The sequence below is a fragment of the Aulonocara sp. 'chitande type north' Nkhata Bay genome, linkage group LG17, assembly GCF_057382095.1.
Source record: "Aulonocara sp. 'chitande type north' Nkhata Bay isolate Kocher_YH1m ecotype deep benthic linkage group LG17, A_spYH_male_GT1.1, whole genome shotgun sequence".
NCBI classification, from domain to species: domain Eukaryota; kingdom Metazoa; phylum Chordata; class Actinopteri; order Cichliformes; family Cichlidae; genus Aulonocara; species Aulonocara sp. 'chitande type north' Nkhata Bay.
Genome location: NC_141360.1, coordinates 16,267,979 through 16,284,707, shown reverse-complemented (window position 1 = coordinate 16,284,707; position 16,729 = coordinate 16,267,979). Strand labels below are relative to the sequence as shown.

Genomic DNA, 16,729 nt, shown 5'->3' with positions numbered 1-16,729 from the left:
GGTACATCTGCCAGTGCAGCTGTTTGTTAGTCTGTCAGCCATGTCAAAACCTGTATGTCTACTTCTATAACTGTGCCTTTTGTGTGTTATAGTGAAAAAGTTTATTGGATCTCAAGGTTTTTGTCATTTTAGAGACATAAAGTAAGCAGACGTGTGTTCAAACATTTACAGATTTGGGAAAACAAAGTGGTGGGCATGTCATAAATCCCCTAAACTCATATTTAAGAAACAAACAAATAAGCCTTTTTTTTTCTGTTGCTGTAAATGATATCTTTTAATCACTTTCCACCATACTATTAAATGGGCAGGTGGATCAACTTGGATAAAAACTGCTAAGAGAAAAAAAGGCCATTCTAGCTGTGGTAATGTTGACTGAAGATTCAGCCATAAATCCTTCTTCAGCCAGAGAAGCAATTCAGTCTTGGTGCTGTTACCTGACAGCCTGCTGCTTTGATGATACCAGGTACCCAAAAGCTTACTTATCTACCCACACATACAAACACACACAGAACCACACACACATGGATACACACACTCAGACAGTGTGTCTAGCCTTCAGTCAGTTCTGCATAATGGATGCATGTTTCCCAGCAGGGATCCAAAATGCCTGCAGGAGAAAGAAGGAAGGTAGGTTGGTAGTCTCGGTACTGAAGTTACATTTGTCTATGTGAGTCAGAAATAAACATACAGGAAGCTAATGTTGACAGTGGTTCAACCAACAGCAACTTACTGGAGTTGCTCTTGATTTTTAACTGTACCAGCTTTGTATCCTTTGCGCCTTTGTACCATCATATGTCCTTGGTACCTTGGCTGGTGACCCAAAACTAATGAAGGGAGAAGGAAATACAAAACACAGTCTAATTTCTATTTTAAATTACTTGGCTGCAAATCTCCACTGTCTTATGGTCAGCATAAACTAAATGCATTAAGGTATATATATATTTCAAACTGTCAGTGTTTGACGGCCAATCCATTTATATATGTGAAACATGACTTCCAATCCTTATGTTACTTGAAGTAATTGAACATGAAGTGTATAAGCAGAAGAAAATGATTGGCAGAAGAGTCATAATGATCATAATAACACTTTTATCGCTCATACTATATTCATCTCACTTCAGCAATATAGTAGAAGAGCTTCGATAGATTTCTAAAAGCATCATGTTATAGATTCATTTTATATTCTGGTCAGTAACAGATGAAAGAAGCTGACATTGTTTTTAATGGAAACTCCTCTGCCTCAGTAAATTAAGCTCCACTGGAAGGCACCTGCTCACTTCCTCTTTTCCCCAAGCGTTTCTGATGCGTGACTCGGATGGTATTCCATATTGTTGAGACAGTCACTATGATTTGTTCATTAACTTTGTTCACAGCAGCAGACTGAGTGACGGTTGCTGTAAAGAAACCTTTACATGCTGAACAGTTTTTTTGTTTTAGCGGGACTCTCAGAGCCGCAAGCCATAATTGTCACCCTTCTGTCGTCTCCTGGCGAAGGCGGTTCATTTGTTCCTTTGCTTCTCTTAATCTTCTTCTCTTCGCTTCTCATCCCTTGTTGTTACTCTGAATCTTCTGCTTTCTGGCAGACATTTGTCAAACCAACATCACCTTTTCCACATTTACCTCAAGATTTCCATTTTAAAACTTTACAAATTACCTCAGCAACCATTCCTGATTTCTTTGAAGGCTTGGATGGCATTTACAGATCCAGAAAAATTCTAATACGTCTTTTGTCTCCAGAAGTTGATTCTGGACGTAGCGTAGCGTTTTCAGTGTTTCTACGTCCAGATGAACAGAATCAACTTTTGGAGATTTACTTACCTGGATGATTCAGCATGCATCAAGAAATGTGACTTTTGGTTATAATTTGAATTTTAAATTGAAAATGAATCCAATGATCAGATTTCTTTGACTTTCTTGACCACACCCCTTCTCCCCAGAGGATGGAGCCTATACATTTTGGAGCCTCAATCATCTGTTCTCATTTGCAGCATCAAGACTTCAGCTTAACATTTTTTGATGACAAACCCAATGACCTTTCTTCTAATAGCACCTTAAGGCCATGCAACTGCTTAATTAGCTTCCCTGTTGTTCATTCAATCCATTACTTTAATACTTGAAGTTGTAGTCATTGTTGCAGACTCTGAATTTTGGTCATCAGTTCATCTCTCTCTCTTTCCAGCTGACCCTTTCTGTACATCTCTTCTACTATTTCCTAATGATCACCTGCCTTAGGCCACTTTTTTGTGTAGGCGTTTGTGTTTTCGACGTTTAAATTTCAGGCTTTAGGGGAAAACTTTCAAAAGATCAATGGTGTATATGTGTGTCTTCGTAAGATGAAGATATTCCATGAACACACATCACTGAATCTTTAATTTGGCAGTACATCTGTCATTTATGTTTGTGTGTTGACTACATGCTGCCACAAACTGCTGAAGTGGCACATTTCAGCAGATGGTAGAAGATACATGCATTTGCATACAGAATATCGTATCTACATTACACATAGTATTTTTTGCCATTATGAAATATATTTTTTAAAATCCCAGATGCGCTTTTTGTTCCCTTTACATAACCTTTACCTAAATATCAATTCTAATATATTAACTCTGAAGCTAGACTAAAGGACTAGGGTAAGATTTACTAAAGTTCCTAAACTTTAGGCGTAGAAATCATAGAACAAAGATTAAGAGCATATCTGACAAGAAAATTTAAAAACATACTTAAGAGAGATTTCAAACTATTTTTTTCTTTGTGGAAAAATGTTTGTTGTGTGATCATTCAGGCGCGTTTAGCCTGTCAAAAACACTGCACTACACAACTGCATAATTACAGCCAGCAGATGTGATGGGTCAATTAACACAGCACACACATGCTGTTACTGTGCCGACACCTGCTGGCATCGAGACAATTTGCCAGGAGAGTCCCAATTTGTCTGTCCATTTGTTCTCTAAAGACATTTTCCTACAATTTAGAATAATATACACACAGCAGGACTGAAAGGAAGTACTTAGCATTTGTCTTCTGTACAGACATAATACAGGACTGCTTGATTTGTACTCAATCAAAGATGAACAAATGCCAACCATTCTGTTTTAACTATAAAGGGTAAATTTATAGTTAAAACTTTTTTTTAAAAAATCTGCTTTTAGCTTTGATGCTGTCAATGAGTCAATAATCAATAATAATGTTTCAATATACGAGCTCTGTCATGATCAAGAACCTTAAAGTTTACGAAAGTAAAATGTTAAAAACTAACCACTGTTTTTATCCACTGCTAAAGTTACAAAACAAAAAAGAAAAGTAAAAGACAGTGTCGTCATAATCTGACACACGCATAGTTTTGAAATAGGTTCCATTCAGAGAGATGCAGTTCAACAGGCTGCTGTGTAGATTGATATAAACCTGCGTCAGCTGCATAGGGAGAGAATAGTAGTAAATGACATAAATCATAATTTTGTTGGTCTTGTGTGTGGGATTAAAATAGCTCCAGGTAATTAGTTATCCTGGAGTATGGAGATCCTTTACAGCCTTTGTGATGCTTTCCATGTTCACAACTCTGCTAGGCTCCACTCGGGTCCCAATCATCAGAAAGCGAGCTCAAGGATACCTTTTTGTTTTTGTTGCTAGTCTGCTTTTTGGACTTGGCCATTGAGAAACTACATTACGACGGGCCAACTGCACATGCATCCCAGTCCTTGTAGAAGAAGTAGAACAAGTATAACTACACTGTCAGTGTCTGCAACTGATTCTTGTTGAGTTTTGCTTTAGATTTCATTATGTGTCTTTAAGTATTTGCGATATTACAGCGTTTTATCATTTTTTAATTTTCATTTTTCATTTTAGTTTTGGTTCATGTCTTCATGTTTAGTTGTTTTAGTTTCCTCAGTGTTGCCTCGTCTGTTCCTCTTTCTGTTGGTGCCTGTCCTTCTGCGTCTGTTATCAGGTTTAGTGTGAGCAGAGTTCAACATACCCCAGCTATCTTTCTGTTATCTGGATTCACTGAACATTGGAAATCAAGATAAGCAGTCATACAAAGCTGCTTATCAACTCGCTAAGTTAACTCTGGGTTTCTCTGCACGTTCACATGGAAGGTGTGGGACATCTGACTACAACTACGTCACCAAATTGAGACACGAGAGAATCTGATGGCTTAAAATCAAGCATTTCATTAAGTTTATATTTAAAATAGAAAATCATTTTGTTTTTTGCTCTTTCAGCTGCAGCCCTGGTAGTACTTAGTGGTCAGAGTAGATCATCAGAATTCAAAGTTATACTTAGTCTACATGCAAATTTAAAATGAAGATCTCTAAGCGCAGTATAGGTGTACTGTTTGAGGACCAGATTTTCTGAGAACCGAGGGAAAAAAAGTCTTCCCATTGAACATTTCTTCAATTTCCGTCCTCTTTGGCACTAAAACAGAATACCCAGACTCAGGAGATATCAATGGAAAGCCCAGGATGTCCTCTATTAAGCACATCAGGACTTAGTAGGGTAGCTCAAATAAGTCAAAAGATATTGACGAAAAACAAATGTCCATTACACAGGACAGAAATGAATAGGCTGGTTCTCAGAAGGGTATATCAAGGCTCAAAAAAATAAACATTTTGTAGATTTTCAGGCAGCACAAATAAAAATCAAGGAATAGAACTGAGTCATAGAATCTCTACTTTTTACTGATGTTCATCAGGGAAATGCAAAGACATTACAGTGTTGAATTACACTCTGAATTACACTCCTACCATCCACGCACGAGGTCTTCCAGTAATAGTGACTGCTGTTTTCCATAAAGTTAATTGGTCAGTAGGTGTTGATTTTGCACCAATTGCTCCCTAACCTGAAAAATAACCTGAGCAGGTTAGGTTTGCAGCAAAAACTACCAAAACAATATACTCCAGCACGAAGTGAGCCACCTTCATTGTAGATAAAATGGGATTGAACATGACGTTACCTGGATAAAAAACATCCTGCTTTGTAGTCCAGGTCTCTCGTCTCCATTTTGGTTTGGCTGTGAATTCTCTCGGGGTTTTTTTCTTCTGGTTTTTACTTAATGTTTGTCTAGTTGTTCTCACATGTGGCGGTTTTCACGTGTTTCCCATTTTCTTCCCTCTTCCCAGTTAATTCCCTCAGTCGGTCTTGTCCTCCGCCTTGTTCACTCACCTGTTTTCATAACATTGGGCGCCTATCACTATAGCCTGAGTTTAGCTTCCTGTGCTTTGCTAGCTTTTATACTGTTTAGCAATCGTTGTGCAGCATCTTTTGTGAACATACAGCTTTTGGTTCTCTGTCACTCTTAAAGCATGACAGAATAGGTGTAATGCTCATTTTTAAAATATAGTCACTATGTTTGCGTTTTCATTAAAAACAACATGGGCATCTGCCTTCACGTGCATTGTTCTCAGCCAGTGCTGTCTGAATGTGAGAGGTGGCTGCTGAGCAAATGTGTCACTTTAGAAAGATATCATATCAGCGTACCTGGATGCCACATCACAGCATCCTCTTCCATCTGTAATTTCCCCTGAGTGAAGCTAGCCCTTCCTAAGTCATTACAGGCACACTTGGCTCGGAGCTTCAGAGTAAACAACAAAGTCGAATAATCTTGTGAGCTTATGTTGGAGGTGTTAGCTGTGAAGACTGCCCCCTCATTTCCTCCTCTTCTCCTTCTGTCTAGGGACAGATGTCACAGCTTTAAAGCAGATTGCTCTTTCCTCGACGAGTGTCTTTGGTACAGCAGTATGTACACATCCGTATGAGCATCTTAGCCCAAAGGGGAGCTGAGGTCTCCTACAGAGTACCATCTAATGATGCCTATCTGTTTTTCCCAGCCCAAACCTTTCAGTCTCTTATTTTGTTAAAACTACATCTTCTGCATAAGATGTAATTCAGCTGAGCGCACCTCACTCTATAAGAGTCGATAAGAGTAAACAAGAACAAATGACTAACTTAGCATTCATAAGAGTGTGTGAGGTTATGATGTGCTTTCATAATGTCTGTGACTGGTGATTGTGGCTATGAAATCCCAAGGAACATTTATAGAAGCAAATTCCATGCCAGGAATGTGTCCTTCATTGAAGGTTCTATGAAATCCTTGTACTTATGTAAAGAGTTAATTACCCTGACTTTATTTGTTTCAAATTTGAACTTAGATTAAGCTGAAGTCACTAAATTGCCTTTGTTTTTGTTCTCAGTTGTCGGGCAAGCAACAGGAAGAGCCTGATTGTCACGTCCAGCACTTCGCCCACTTTGCCACGACCACACTCACCTCTGCATGGACACACAGGTAACACACACTCCTTTATATAAACTGCCTTTGATGTTTCAAACTATAGACCTGATATACTCAATACTGTAATATCATCAGTATCCATAGTACCAGTTTCAGTAGTCCAAATCCACTCTCACTGGTAGCATAGCAAAAGTTGCTGAATAAATTATGATGAAAAGGTGATAATTTAGGTGTTGTTTTATTGGAAACTTTGACTCTGCTCAAATGTTGTTGTTCTGCTAAAAGTGTGTAGTAACAGCAGACAAGTTGCATTACATGGAGTCGTGTTGTTTACAATCACACACCAACAAAGCTCAATTAACAGCTCCGGTAGCACACTGAGATCGCACAGTGAGATGTTTTTTGTGTGAATGAATGCACAGGCTGACATACGGTCAGCTGCCGCAGACAGACTTTTATTTTTAACACTTATTAATAACCATTGTTTTTTATAATGATGCTTTAGCTAATAGTTTGTTGCTGTTGAATATTTAGTACTTTTAATGTTCATCCATTGGTTACTAATTAGTTTGAAATCTGAAATAAAAAAAAAATACTTCATTGTTTATTTTCTTTATTGTAAAATTGCTTCAGGGTTTTAACAAAAGCATTTAAATGCCTGGGTAAGTAAAGAAAGTTTTATTTTAAAATGTAATCTTTGTAAATAATAAGCAAATAATATTAGCAAAATGTTCTCCGATTTTAAAGTAATTTTCTCTTATCTGTATAATATGAAACATATTTAGAAAATAAGTATTTTTTGTTAAACAAACCTACTCCTTAAATAAATGTTGCCATTATTATTGATTAGTAAATATTATTATTTGTAATTTAACACCATGTTACTATAATTAAGATGAAATATTTACTTCATCTTAATTATTGTATGGATTGTTACCAATGCATTACTTAGATTTTCACACTTTTAAAACTGACATCATCAAGATATCGTTACAGTAATGCAAGACAGAAGACAGACTGATGGTTGTCTTTGCTGATTGGCTTGAATTCGTATGCATTCCTGCAATATTTGTATAGCTTTTAAAATCACTGAAACATATGCATATATGCTGAGCATGCAGGTGATTATTTTGTTACAATACAATGTTCTTCTGGGAAACCTCGGGTCGAAGGCATTCATGCGAATGTCACTTACCGTTACTCCCACGAACACATTGCTGAAGACGAGGCACAACTCTCATAGGAAGAGCAGTTGCTGATAACAGAAGGATAGTACGTCGCACCACACCTTTGCTGTTCTTTACTATTTTCAAGTTACAAAGAAAAGAGTCTGAAGTGGCTCAGTCTCCAGACACCTTACTTCATAATCTGACTGAGCCTCTGTGAGATCCACTCGCTCTGAAATCCACATAACACAGAGAATAACGTGTCAGCATCCAGTTCCCCAAACCCATCCAACAACTCCCTAAAGATCTTTAATCCAAGGCCCAACTGTTTTTGGACAACAGGGGAGTCCCCAATATGGGTGAATTTTGTTTTGTTTTTTTGGATAGTGTATAAATTTTCTGGACTGTATAATCTGAGGGCACTCTGGCACAATTAGCAGTAGTTTCTTGACAGAATTTTGATTGCTTAATCTCATCAGATAAAAAGAAGTCAAGCACCTTGACAATAATTTTGCATAACCACTGATTTGCTGGGTGACTTAGATTTGCCAAATTTGATGAAGTGGAAGCAGCTTCCCAATGATTTTATGTGCTTTAGCCTTTTGTAATGTGCTAGAGCACATAAAATCATTGGGAAGCTGCTTCCACTTCGTCAAATTTGGCAAATTGGTATTGCATTTTCTTGTCTCCCTGTGTAAGGTCAGTGTCTATAACTTTAAGCTGATCTTGCAGCAGGAAATACATCAAGATGAGATTTTGCCTTGATCTTTGACAAACTGACACATTTATAGAAAGAAAAATATTTCACCCTTATCAAATACTCTTGAAATACTCCTGAGAAGAAGCAGGCAAGAGTCACTTCAAAAGGATTCCACCCACCATGCCATCATACGTACGTTCGCTATGAAAAAGTGTGTGTGCTGATATTAGAAGCTGTATGCACACACACCAAATGATTCGATGAAATGTGTGCTAACAAAATGTCTTCTGAACACATCTGACAGGAAGACAAGCGCACAAACCCACCAACCCACACACCCACCCATCCTCTCCTCCACCCTTCGAATGTATAGATGGAAAAGAGATGGAAAAAAGAAAAACTATGATTGATGGTGCCTGAAGGGGACTGAGCGAAGGAATCAAAATATAGACTGAAACAGCAGAATGGAAAAGGATTATTGGTGGCAGTAACTGAATGGGAGGAGAGAGAGCGAGAGCTCAATGAATATGAAAGATGGAAAGATGGTAAAATATTGAGGAGAGAATATTAAGGAGAGGCTGCGTGACACAGAGAAACACTCATTACCATGTTGTGTTTACCTTCACCCGATAGTGGTAGTAGTGTTTCTTTGGGTGGGTGACATCGCCTCAAAATTATATTGGCAATAACAATATTTCGGACAATATGAGAAAAAGTTTTCTTAACATGGTAAAATAAACTTAAATTCCAAAAGAGTTAAATAACAAACAGCAACAAAACCAGCAACAATTTAAATTTTAATAGCGTTTTAAAATTTAGTGCAAATAAATTTTGCAAACATGCTAAATCCAGCTCAGTTAAAGACTTTTTACTGCACAGTGCTGGTTTATACTGTTTAAACAAGTATTGTTTGGTCAGTCAGTCAAATGAAGTTTAAAAGCCACTTTGTAAATGTAAAGTTTATTTTTACTCTTGTAACATTCTTTCTCAGACACTGATCTCAAACCATTTTCTGAAGCCACCAAAATATATATTTAAATATTGATATCCTGATACTGATTTCATAAACTACTCATGAACTATGAAACACAGGCTTAGAGCCAAGCAATCAGCGAGCCTTTGCTACTGATGGGAGCTTTGTCATCCTCCACTCCCCACAGCATAGCACAAGCACTGTTTTATTTTGGCACCAGTCTATTGTGTGACTGGCGACCTTGGTGTCAGTGAATGATCATTTATACAAGAGCTGCTGTTCACCATAAAGTAAATTGCTGTCTTCCCTGAATATCAGCTGAATATCTATAGGTTGTAGTCCTGTGGTTAGTGTATGGTTTCTGTTCTGACTAAAAGGTGCACAGATTCTACTTGTATGCTGAAGCACTGATCTGTTAATCAGATTTTCCTGTATTTCATTATGCTGTGAAATGACACAGGAACAATACTGTGATGGCTGAAGTTAGCAAAAGACAATGGAAAGGGTTGGAAATAAAAGACATGTTGTTTTTGTTTTTGAGAGGGGGTTTTAAACTGTTTTTGGCAGCTCACTGAGAGGATAAAAAAATTCACCATCATCCATCCATCCATCTTCATCCGCTTTATCCGAGGCCGGGTCGCGGGGGCAGCAGCCTAAGCAAAGAGGCCCAGACCTCCCTCTCCCCAGCCACCTCCTCCAGCTTATCCGGGGGAACACCAAGCCGTTCCCAGGCCAGCCGAGAGATATAATCTCTCCAGCGTGTCCTAGGTCTGCCCCGGGGCCTCCTCCCGGTGGGACATGCCTGGAACACCTCACCCAGGAGGCGCCCAGGGGGCATCCTTGTCAGATGCCTGAACCACCTCAGCTGGCTCCTTTCGATGTGGAGTAATTCACCATCATACATTACTTATTTGACATGATGATTTTCTTTTCATAGTTTCATATCTGACTGGATAGATGTCCTACGGGGCATCTGCAGTGCGTAGAAGTGATCTGTGGTTGCCTGTTTGTATTCACAGTGTGGTTTGCTGTTACTAATACTGTACACTTCTTTTGCTCCATTCTTCTATCTTCCCTTCCTCCTCTCCATTTACATCTTCCAGCTGCTACATTGCCATGGTAACTGTGCCACTAGTCCTGCAGTGCTGTCTATGTGTCCTAGACCCTGCGCAGGAATTAAATACCTCTAATTAAACAGCACTAATTAAAGATGCTGTTTTTCATTTTCTGTCCTGTTACACTTTGTTTAGTTTGAATCTGTTTACTTGAATAATGTAAATTTTGGTTTCATATCACGTGTGAACACAGCTCCACACTTCCACTGTAACTGTCTAATCCAGGCTGTGATATCTCATTGTAGACACAAACTGATTAATATGAACCACTGGAGGTTAAGCCTTGTCCTTTCATTCCCTTTTCCTCCTTCTCAGTTTCTCGCTCTTGCCATAATCCTGAATTTCATCATAGTTTCAATCACCAAGCCATTTGCTGCTAATCAGATGGAAATTCTTCAGTCTAATATCCTGAGGGTCTGATGAGCACCAATCCTCTCCAAAAAAAAAAGACTTATTAAATGTTGGAGGTCTGCATGAATCCCTTGTTGCCTCTCTCATGATCTCTTTTTCTCCTCTCTTGATATTTTTGTAATGTTTTAACATCAAGCTTCATTTTCTCTTCTCTTCTCCCCCATTTACTCACACAGAATATCTCCATCTTTTCTATTTGTTTCACTACACCAGCCCGTAGTTTCCGCTCTCCTGGCTGACAGAAAGCTGTTATTTGGTAAAGGTCAGCTTGTGATTGGCAGCTATACGCTCTGAGTCGAGATGAATACTGTCAAACCACTGCTCATTTTTGCAATTGTAATGAAGGACTGCAAGAAAGATGGCTTTTCTTTTGTTTAGTTTCATGTCACAGACTCAAGGCTAAATATATTTATACATACATATGCATGTATTGCACATTTCTTTTTACCCCTTCCCCAATTATTTTGATTTCCCCACCTCGTCTTCACCGGAGAGGGAGCAGGCAAGTGAAAATGAAGAGCCACAGAGTAGATATCACATTTGCATGTATCTGATATGAAAGCATATGTCTTGGTTTTTGTTAAAGTAGGTCACTGTCACTGCAGTTTACTGCAGGAAACCTAAAAATGTGACAGCAAAGTAGCTTCTATATATGGTGTGATGAGACTTCTTACTACATGCACTCAGTTATAATTTACATTTCACTTCACTTTTTCTTATTCAGGTGCAAAATTCATGCCACAGTGTTTTTTCATAGATTCCATAGTGATTTTTCTTTGGAAACTATTTGATTGTGGCATAATTATAACTGACTGTGGTGTCAGTTGAGACTGCACGATCAATAGATGGACACATTGCTGCTATTTCACTTTACTGCAGTACATATAAAGACACACATGGGAGATCCACAAAGCATAGACGTGATCTTAGATCAGGTCTGTTTGAGTTTTCAAGTCGGCTCTAATCTCTGTCAAAAAACGTGGAGAGTTCAGTCCAAAATACTTGCGAGCAATCGACTCAGCACTCATGATTTGCATGTTGTGTTGAACATACATTATATGTCAGTAGGGCTGCCACAAACGATTATTTTGATAGTCGACTAGTCACCGATTATTTTTTGCAATTAGTCAACTAATCAGATCATCATCCATTGGAGTAAAACGTACAGCTTATTGCACCAGCAGCATCTGCTCTTATATAACGATCATTAGCTTACAGCTTTAAGTGTTTAAGGTGTGTGCTAACTAAAAATAAAGACAAGATGATAGTTTATTAAATTTTAATGAAATTTGCAGATTGTTTCGGTGAAGTTTAATAAACTCCTTACTATCTAAAATCTAACGGGACACTGGAGTATATTCTCGAGCATCTTACACTTCTGATAATCAGCTGTCTGCTTGACGTTTATTCAGCTGTGTAAAAACTATAACTTTAATCTCAGCCAAACCGATTTACTCAGGAACAAATAAAATACTAAAAAAGCCAAACAATAACATTTGTAAGTTATCTAAGTGACTTATGTATGTTTAACCTGAGTAGCGAAAGACGGTGGTGGGTTTGAAAACAATTTGCAGGGAGTCCGGTGCTCTCACGGCTCTAGTGACCTTGCCCCCGGCTAGCTATCGAGCTAATGGGTAACAGACGTCTCCGAAAACGTCGGAGCGCTTTTGAAAATATGTGGTGTCTTGATAAACTGAGCAGATATTTGAGGTTTACACAGCTACGTTCTCGCCTGAAAATATGTTAAACGTTTATTTTGTGACCCAGAAAGAATAATAAGAGTAATATTAAAACTAACTAGCTGCCGCCATTGTTGGAAACTGAGCTGGGCTGCGCTATGAATTCTGGGACAGAGCTTCTTCTTCTTCGGGGTTTAACGGCAGCTGGCATCCTTGTACATGCAGTGCTGCCATCTTCTGTCTCAGTCCGTTATTACACTCTTAAATCCTGCTACTTATTCCTGCGTCTTTTGTGATCTTACAAAGCTTCAAACGATGCGTCGACTATTAAATCAGTCGTCGACGATTTTGATAGTCGACGTAATCGTGACTAGTCGACTAATCGTGGCAGCCCTATATGTCAGTAAGTCCATTAGCTCATGGACTTATAATTGTGAAGGTGTTAATACACACAAGTATTAAATACATATCAATATATTATTTGGCAAAAACCTGCAGGTGCTGTGAGTGTCTTCCCCATAAAAGAGGATACCACAGGCTGGGGGAGCAAATAGCGAAGGAATGTCTAGTTTTTATGTTTCATGACAATCTGTTCGGTCTTTGGTGATTAAAAAAAGGATTAAAGTGACTTTCTTTTGTGGTGAAACACTGCGTGACTGCGTGTCCTGTGCATGCATCTGGTACTCTTGTCATCAACCTATGAGCACAAACACATTCTCGTGCAAAAACGTCTGAGGAGACCTAAACATCCTTTCTAAACACAAACACACCAGTTGACCCATCGCTGATGTGTCTGATTTCTCTTTGCTGAGAGAGATGGATCTTAAATAATGTCCACGCACATATGCACACACAGTTCTAAGTATAGTATAAAATATGAACAGGGAGGATCGGTGCAGTGGGTGAGCCTGCTAACAGCTCCAGGGACAACTCCATGTCCTTTTAAATGCAACTTCAGCAGCATCCTTGCAGCCATACTACATCATGTATAAGACATTTGACACAAGTAAGATGTACACTAACAAGCAATCTGTCTGACTAATAACCTACCTGTTCACTCCAATATGTGCATACATGTTCTGCACAGCCAACTAGACAGACAGAGGTTCCCATCTGACAACAATCAAATGCTCGCATTAATATTTGAGTTTCTGCTCTGTCCAGACATGCTGCGGAGAAAACTGCATAATTGATGTGGAAATGTCCGACTACTTAATCTCTCCTCCTGTTTTTGAGGCAGCCAGCCGTTCCTCTGCTATTCATCTGTGTTCACCCTTTCTTCCTTCAGCCTCATTCTGCTGAATTATTATCAGAGTGCTGTTTCTCCCTGCAGATACTGACCGTGAATATCCATTCCACTGCTTTTGCTCGGATATGTCAGCATATTTAATTAAAAAATGTCAGCTTTATTAAACAGAGGATCATCTGTGGCTTCTGTGGCAATGGCTGCATTATGAGCTTCACAGTCAATTCAAGCTGTTCTGGAGATATTTGGTGTTCAGTGAAGAGAAATGTTTCCCTTCTGTGTTGAAGTTGAAGCAGAAATTGAGTGTTTGTGTCCCCAGTTTCTCAAACTAAGTTATTGTTTAGCTACTTACACGTGATTTTGTTTGGGGAAGCTGTTTTTTCTTCCCCTTTATCCAGTTAAAAGTAATTAACTCACTGATTGCCACAATCATTATATGATGTGTTATCAGTCTAAGTGATGTAAAAGGAGTTAACTGAACTGCATTCATTTATCTTTGTATATTTTCAGCAGTGTAATAGTAAATGTAAAAAGCAGGTGTTTCACCTACTTTATCTTAATCTAAATTTTTAACTCCACCTTTCTGTGTGATTCAAGAAGACAGACGAGTCATTCCTTTAAGATCTTTACCTTTTACTTTCCCCTGTGTGCTCGTTCACTTAATGAGACACTCAATCAGGTTGTGAGAGAGCCCATCTTCTTTCCTCTCTGTCTTCTATTACAGCCACTTCCCCTGTTTATTTATTTATTTATTTTTCCTATTTATTTTCTGCATATCGCCCACGCTTCTTCTCTTCATACATCTTACATTCGGATTCTCATTTTGCTCTTGTCTTGTTCAAGGTCAGAAATTTAAAGTGATGGAGAATAAAGGAAAACAAATGAATGAGCAGAACACTTAACGCATGCTCTGTTTTCACAGTGAGGGCCTTTTTATCTTCCCATTCATATTTTCAGGTTGGTAAATGCAGCAGGAAGATGTCTTGCAGCACAAATAATTCATTCTGTAAAGTTTTAAGAACCCCAGTATGAACAATACTGCACAGATGAAAGAAGGCATATTTATTTAATGTTTGCGTCAAAGGAAATCTTCTGGTCAAAAATAACTTGGTGATGTCATCGAGAGTAGGTTTCTGGTTAGACCCTGTACAGAAGAAGACATTTATAAAAATATAATAGTATATTATAGTCCAAGTATTTGGTTTGGGTTGGGATGGAAATATTTGCAGTGTTTTGTAGTAATACTGCTCAAGCAAAGTATCTATAAGGTGAAAAATATTAGTCCTGGCATGGAACAAATCTCCGACACAGTTACTGAATTTACCTCTAATGCATCTTACTAGTCAGTAGGTAATGAGCTAAGAGGGTAAAGTAAAAGGAAGTTAACCAGCTTTTGGTAAAGACAAAGTTTTCTTTTTTCTGATCCACAGATATTATTTTGTATTTGAGATTACTGTCTTGAGTAAGCACATATCTTTGCTATGTTTTATTATTGATATAATGATATCATTACTGGGAGCCGTTACTTGGGCTTTGATCAGAGTAGTAATACAAAGTCCCTCTGCCTCTTTCTTTATTATTTTGTCTTGGATTTTTATTTCCTTGAACTCCACTTAAAAAAGACATCTCACATCTTTATCATCAGTCTCAGTTGCCAGTTGTGCGTTTGCAGACATCCCCTTTTCCTCTTCTGCATCTTTGCATCTTCTTTTCCGTGATCATGGTTGGTTGGCATGCTCACTGGCATCAGCATGATGCGCTGATCCCTGATACAAACAATAGTAGCACCAAGTTGCTGAGCAACAATGACATGAGATGACAAGTCCAGAGATGACAAAAAAACCCCAAAAAACATTTTTCTTACCTATTTGCATAGTCTGTGGTGTAATTTTCTTAAATCTCTTTTCACTGAGCAAATTCACTGGATTAAGACTTCACACATTGTCTTTTATTAGTAAAATGGCACACGTTAACAAAACACATCCCGATCAGTTACTTCATGGCTGATGAGAAGTTAATTAAGGTAATCGGATATGATTTTCATTCCCTGTGATTCTCCCTGAATTAGCTGCCACAAAAGTGTTCACTGTGTTAAAGAAAGAACTCATCACGTGAACACAGATGTAGGTTTTCTGTCTGTCTTACTGTCATTCCTGCTTATTCCTTTACTTCTGTTTTTCAGGGACCAGCCCACTGGACAGTCCTCGCAACTTCTCTCCCAACACAGCTGCACACTTCTCCTTTGTTCCTGCTCGCAGGTAAGACTTCCATTTATGTGCTAAGGATGTTTGTGTTTGCAGTCACACATGTAAAAAACACAGAAGCGCTGTTGTCCTCAATAAACAAACTGATTGTATTAGTGATCATTAGCTCTTACCAGTTCTTTTCAGTTTTAAGTTATACAGTACATCAGGAAAAAAAATAGAAATAAAGTAATAGATTGCAGATGTTGAGCCCAAATAGATAAGGTGTACTTCATCTTTTAATGTCCGTATCTTTGAAACAGTGTTAAACAACTCAGTGACCTATGAGAGCTGAGCAGCTGCTGATGTAAATGAGTGTGTGAGCTGATGAGGAGGCAAATTTGTAAATACTATTTTACATATCTTATCTTTAAAAGATCTGTACTCTCATATCTGTGCCGTGGCTAGCGTATGTTGCTAACTTCCGGGAACTATTGTGAGACACTGTGATCCCTAGCTGTGGTGGGGGGGTTGGAATCTATTTGATTGAACTGAGACTCTCCATTCGAGGACTGAGCCGAACAGGCAGGCTGTTTGCACGACGACGTCATCAAACACCGAGACACTGTGTGTGTGAGGTGCAGCAGCGAAAAGGAGCATTAGTGCTGATTTGAATTGGAAATCCCTCTCTGTCCAGCCACTGACCTCAGAGCTGCCGCTGCTCAGCACACTGTGGGGTGAGAGGGACACCGTGTGGTGGAGTCTGATATGACGGGCCTACTGTTCCTACTCGCATAAAAGCCTTATTTTACCAGAAACACTTTCATTTAAATGTATTTTTCATTTGGCTTTGCATGAAAATAATTGTGCTTGTTGTCATAAAATAAAAAATACATATGGCTTGCAACAAAAAGTGTGCCACTCTGCACTGCCAACAAAGTATCAGCAGTTAAACGTTTTTCTTTATCAGATATGTTTTGTTTGGAAAACCAACTGAGGCAATTTGCATCTATTTTTCAGTCTGTGTGACAGC

The 16,729-nt window shown here is 38.6% G+C and overlaps 1 protein-coding gene across 10 annotated transcripts in view; it reads left to right on the top strand.

Annotated features, from left to right (window-relative positions):
* Positions 1 to 16,729, top strand: part of mast2 (microtubule associated serine/threonine kinase 2) — a 147,072-nt gene that overhangs the window by 90,548 nt on the left and 39,795 nt on the right. For all 10 annotated transcript variants that reach the window (XM_086270163.1, XM_086270167.1, XM_086270166.1 and 7 more), the window contains 2 exons: positions 6,186 to 6,277; positions 15,696 to 15,771. In XM_086270163.1, the coding sequence (XP_086126289.1) occupies positions 6,186 to 6,277; positions 15,696 to 15,771 (168 nt within the window). The remainder of the gene's footprint in view (positions 1 to 6,185; positions 6,278 to 15,695; positions 15,772 to 16,729) is intronic.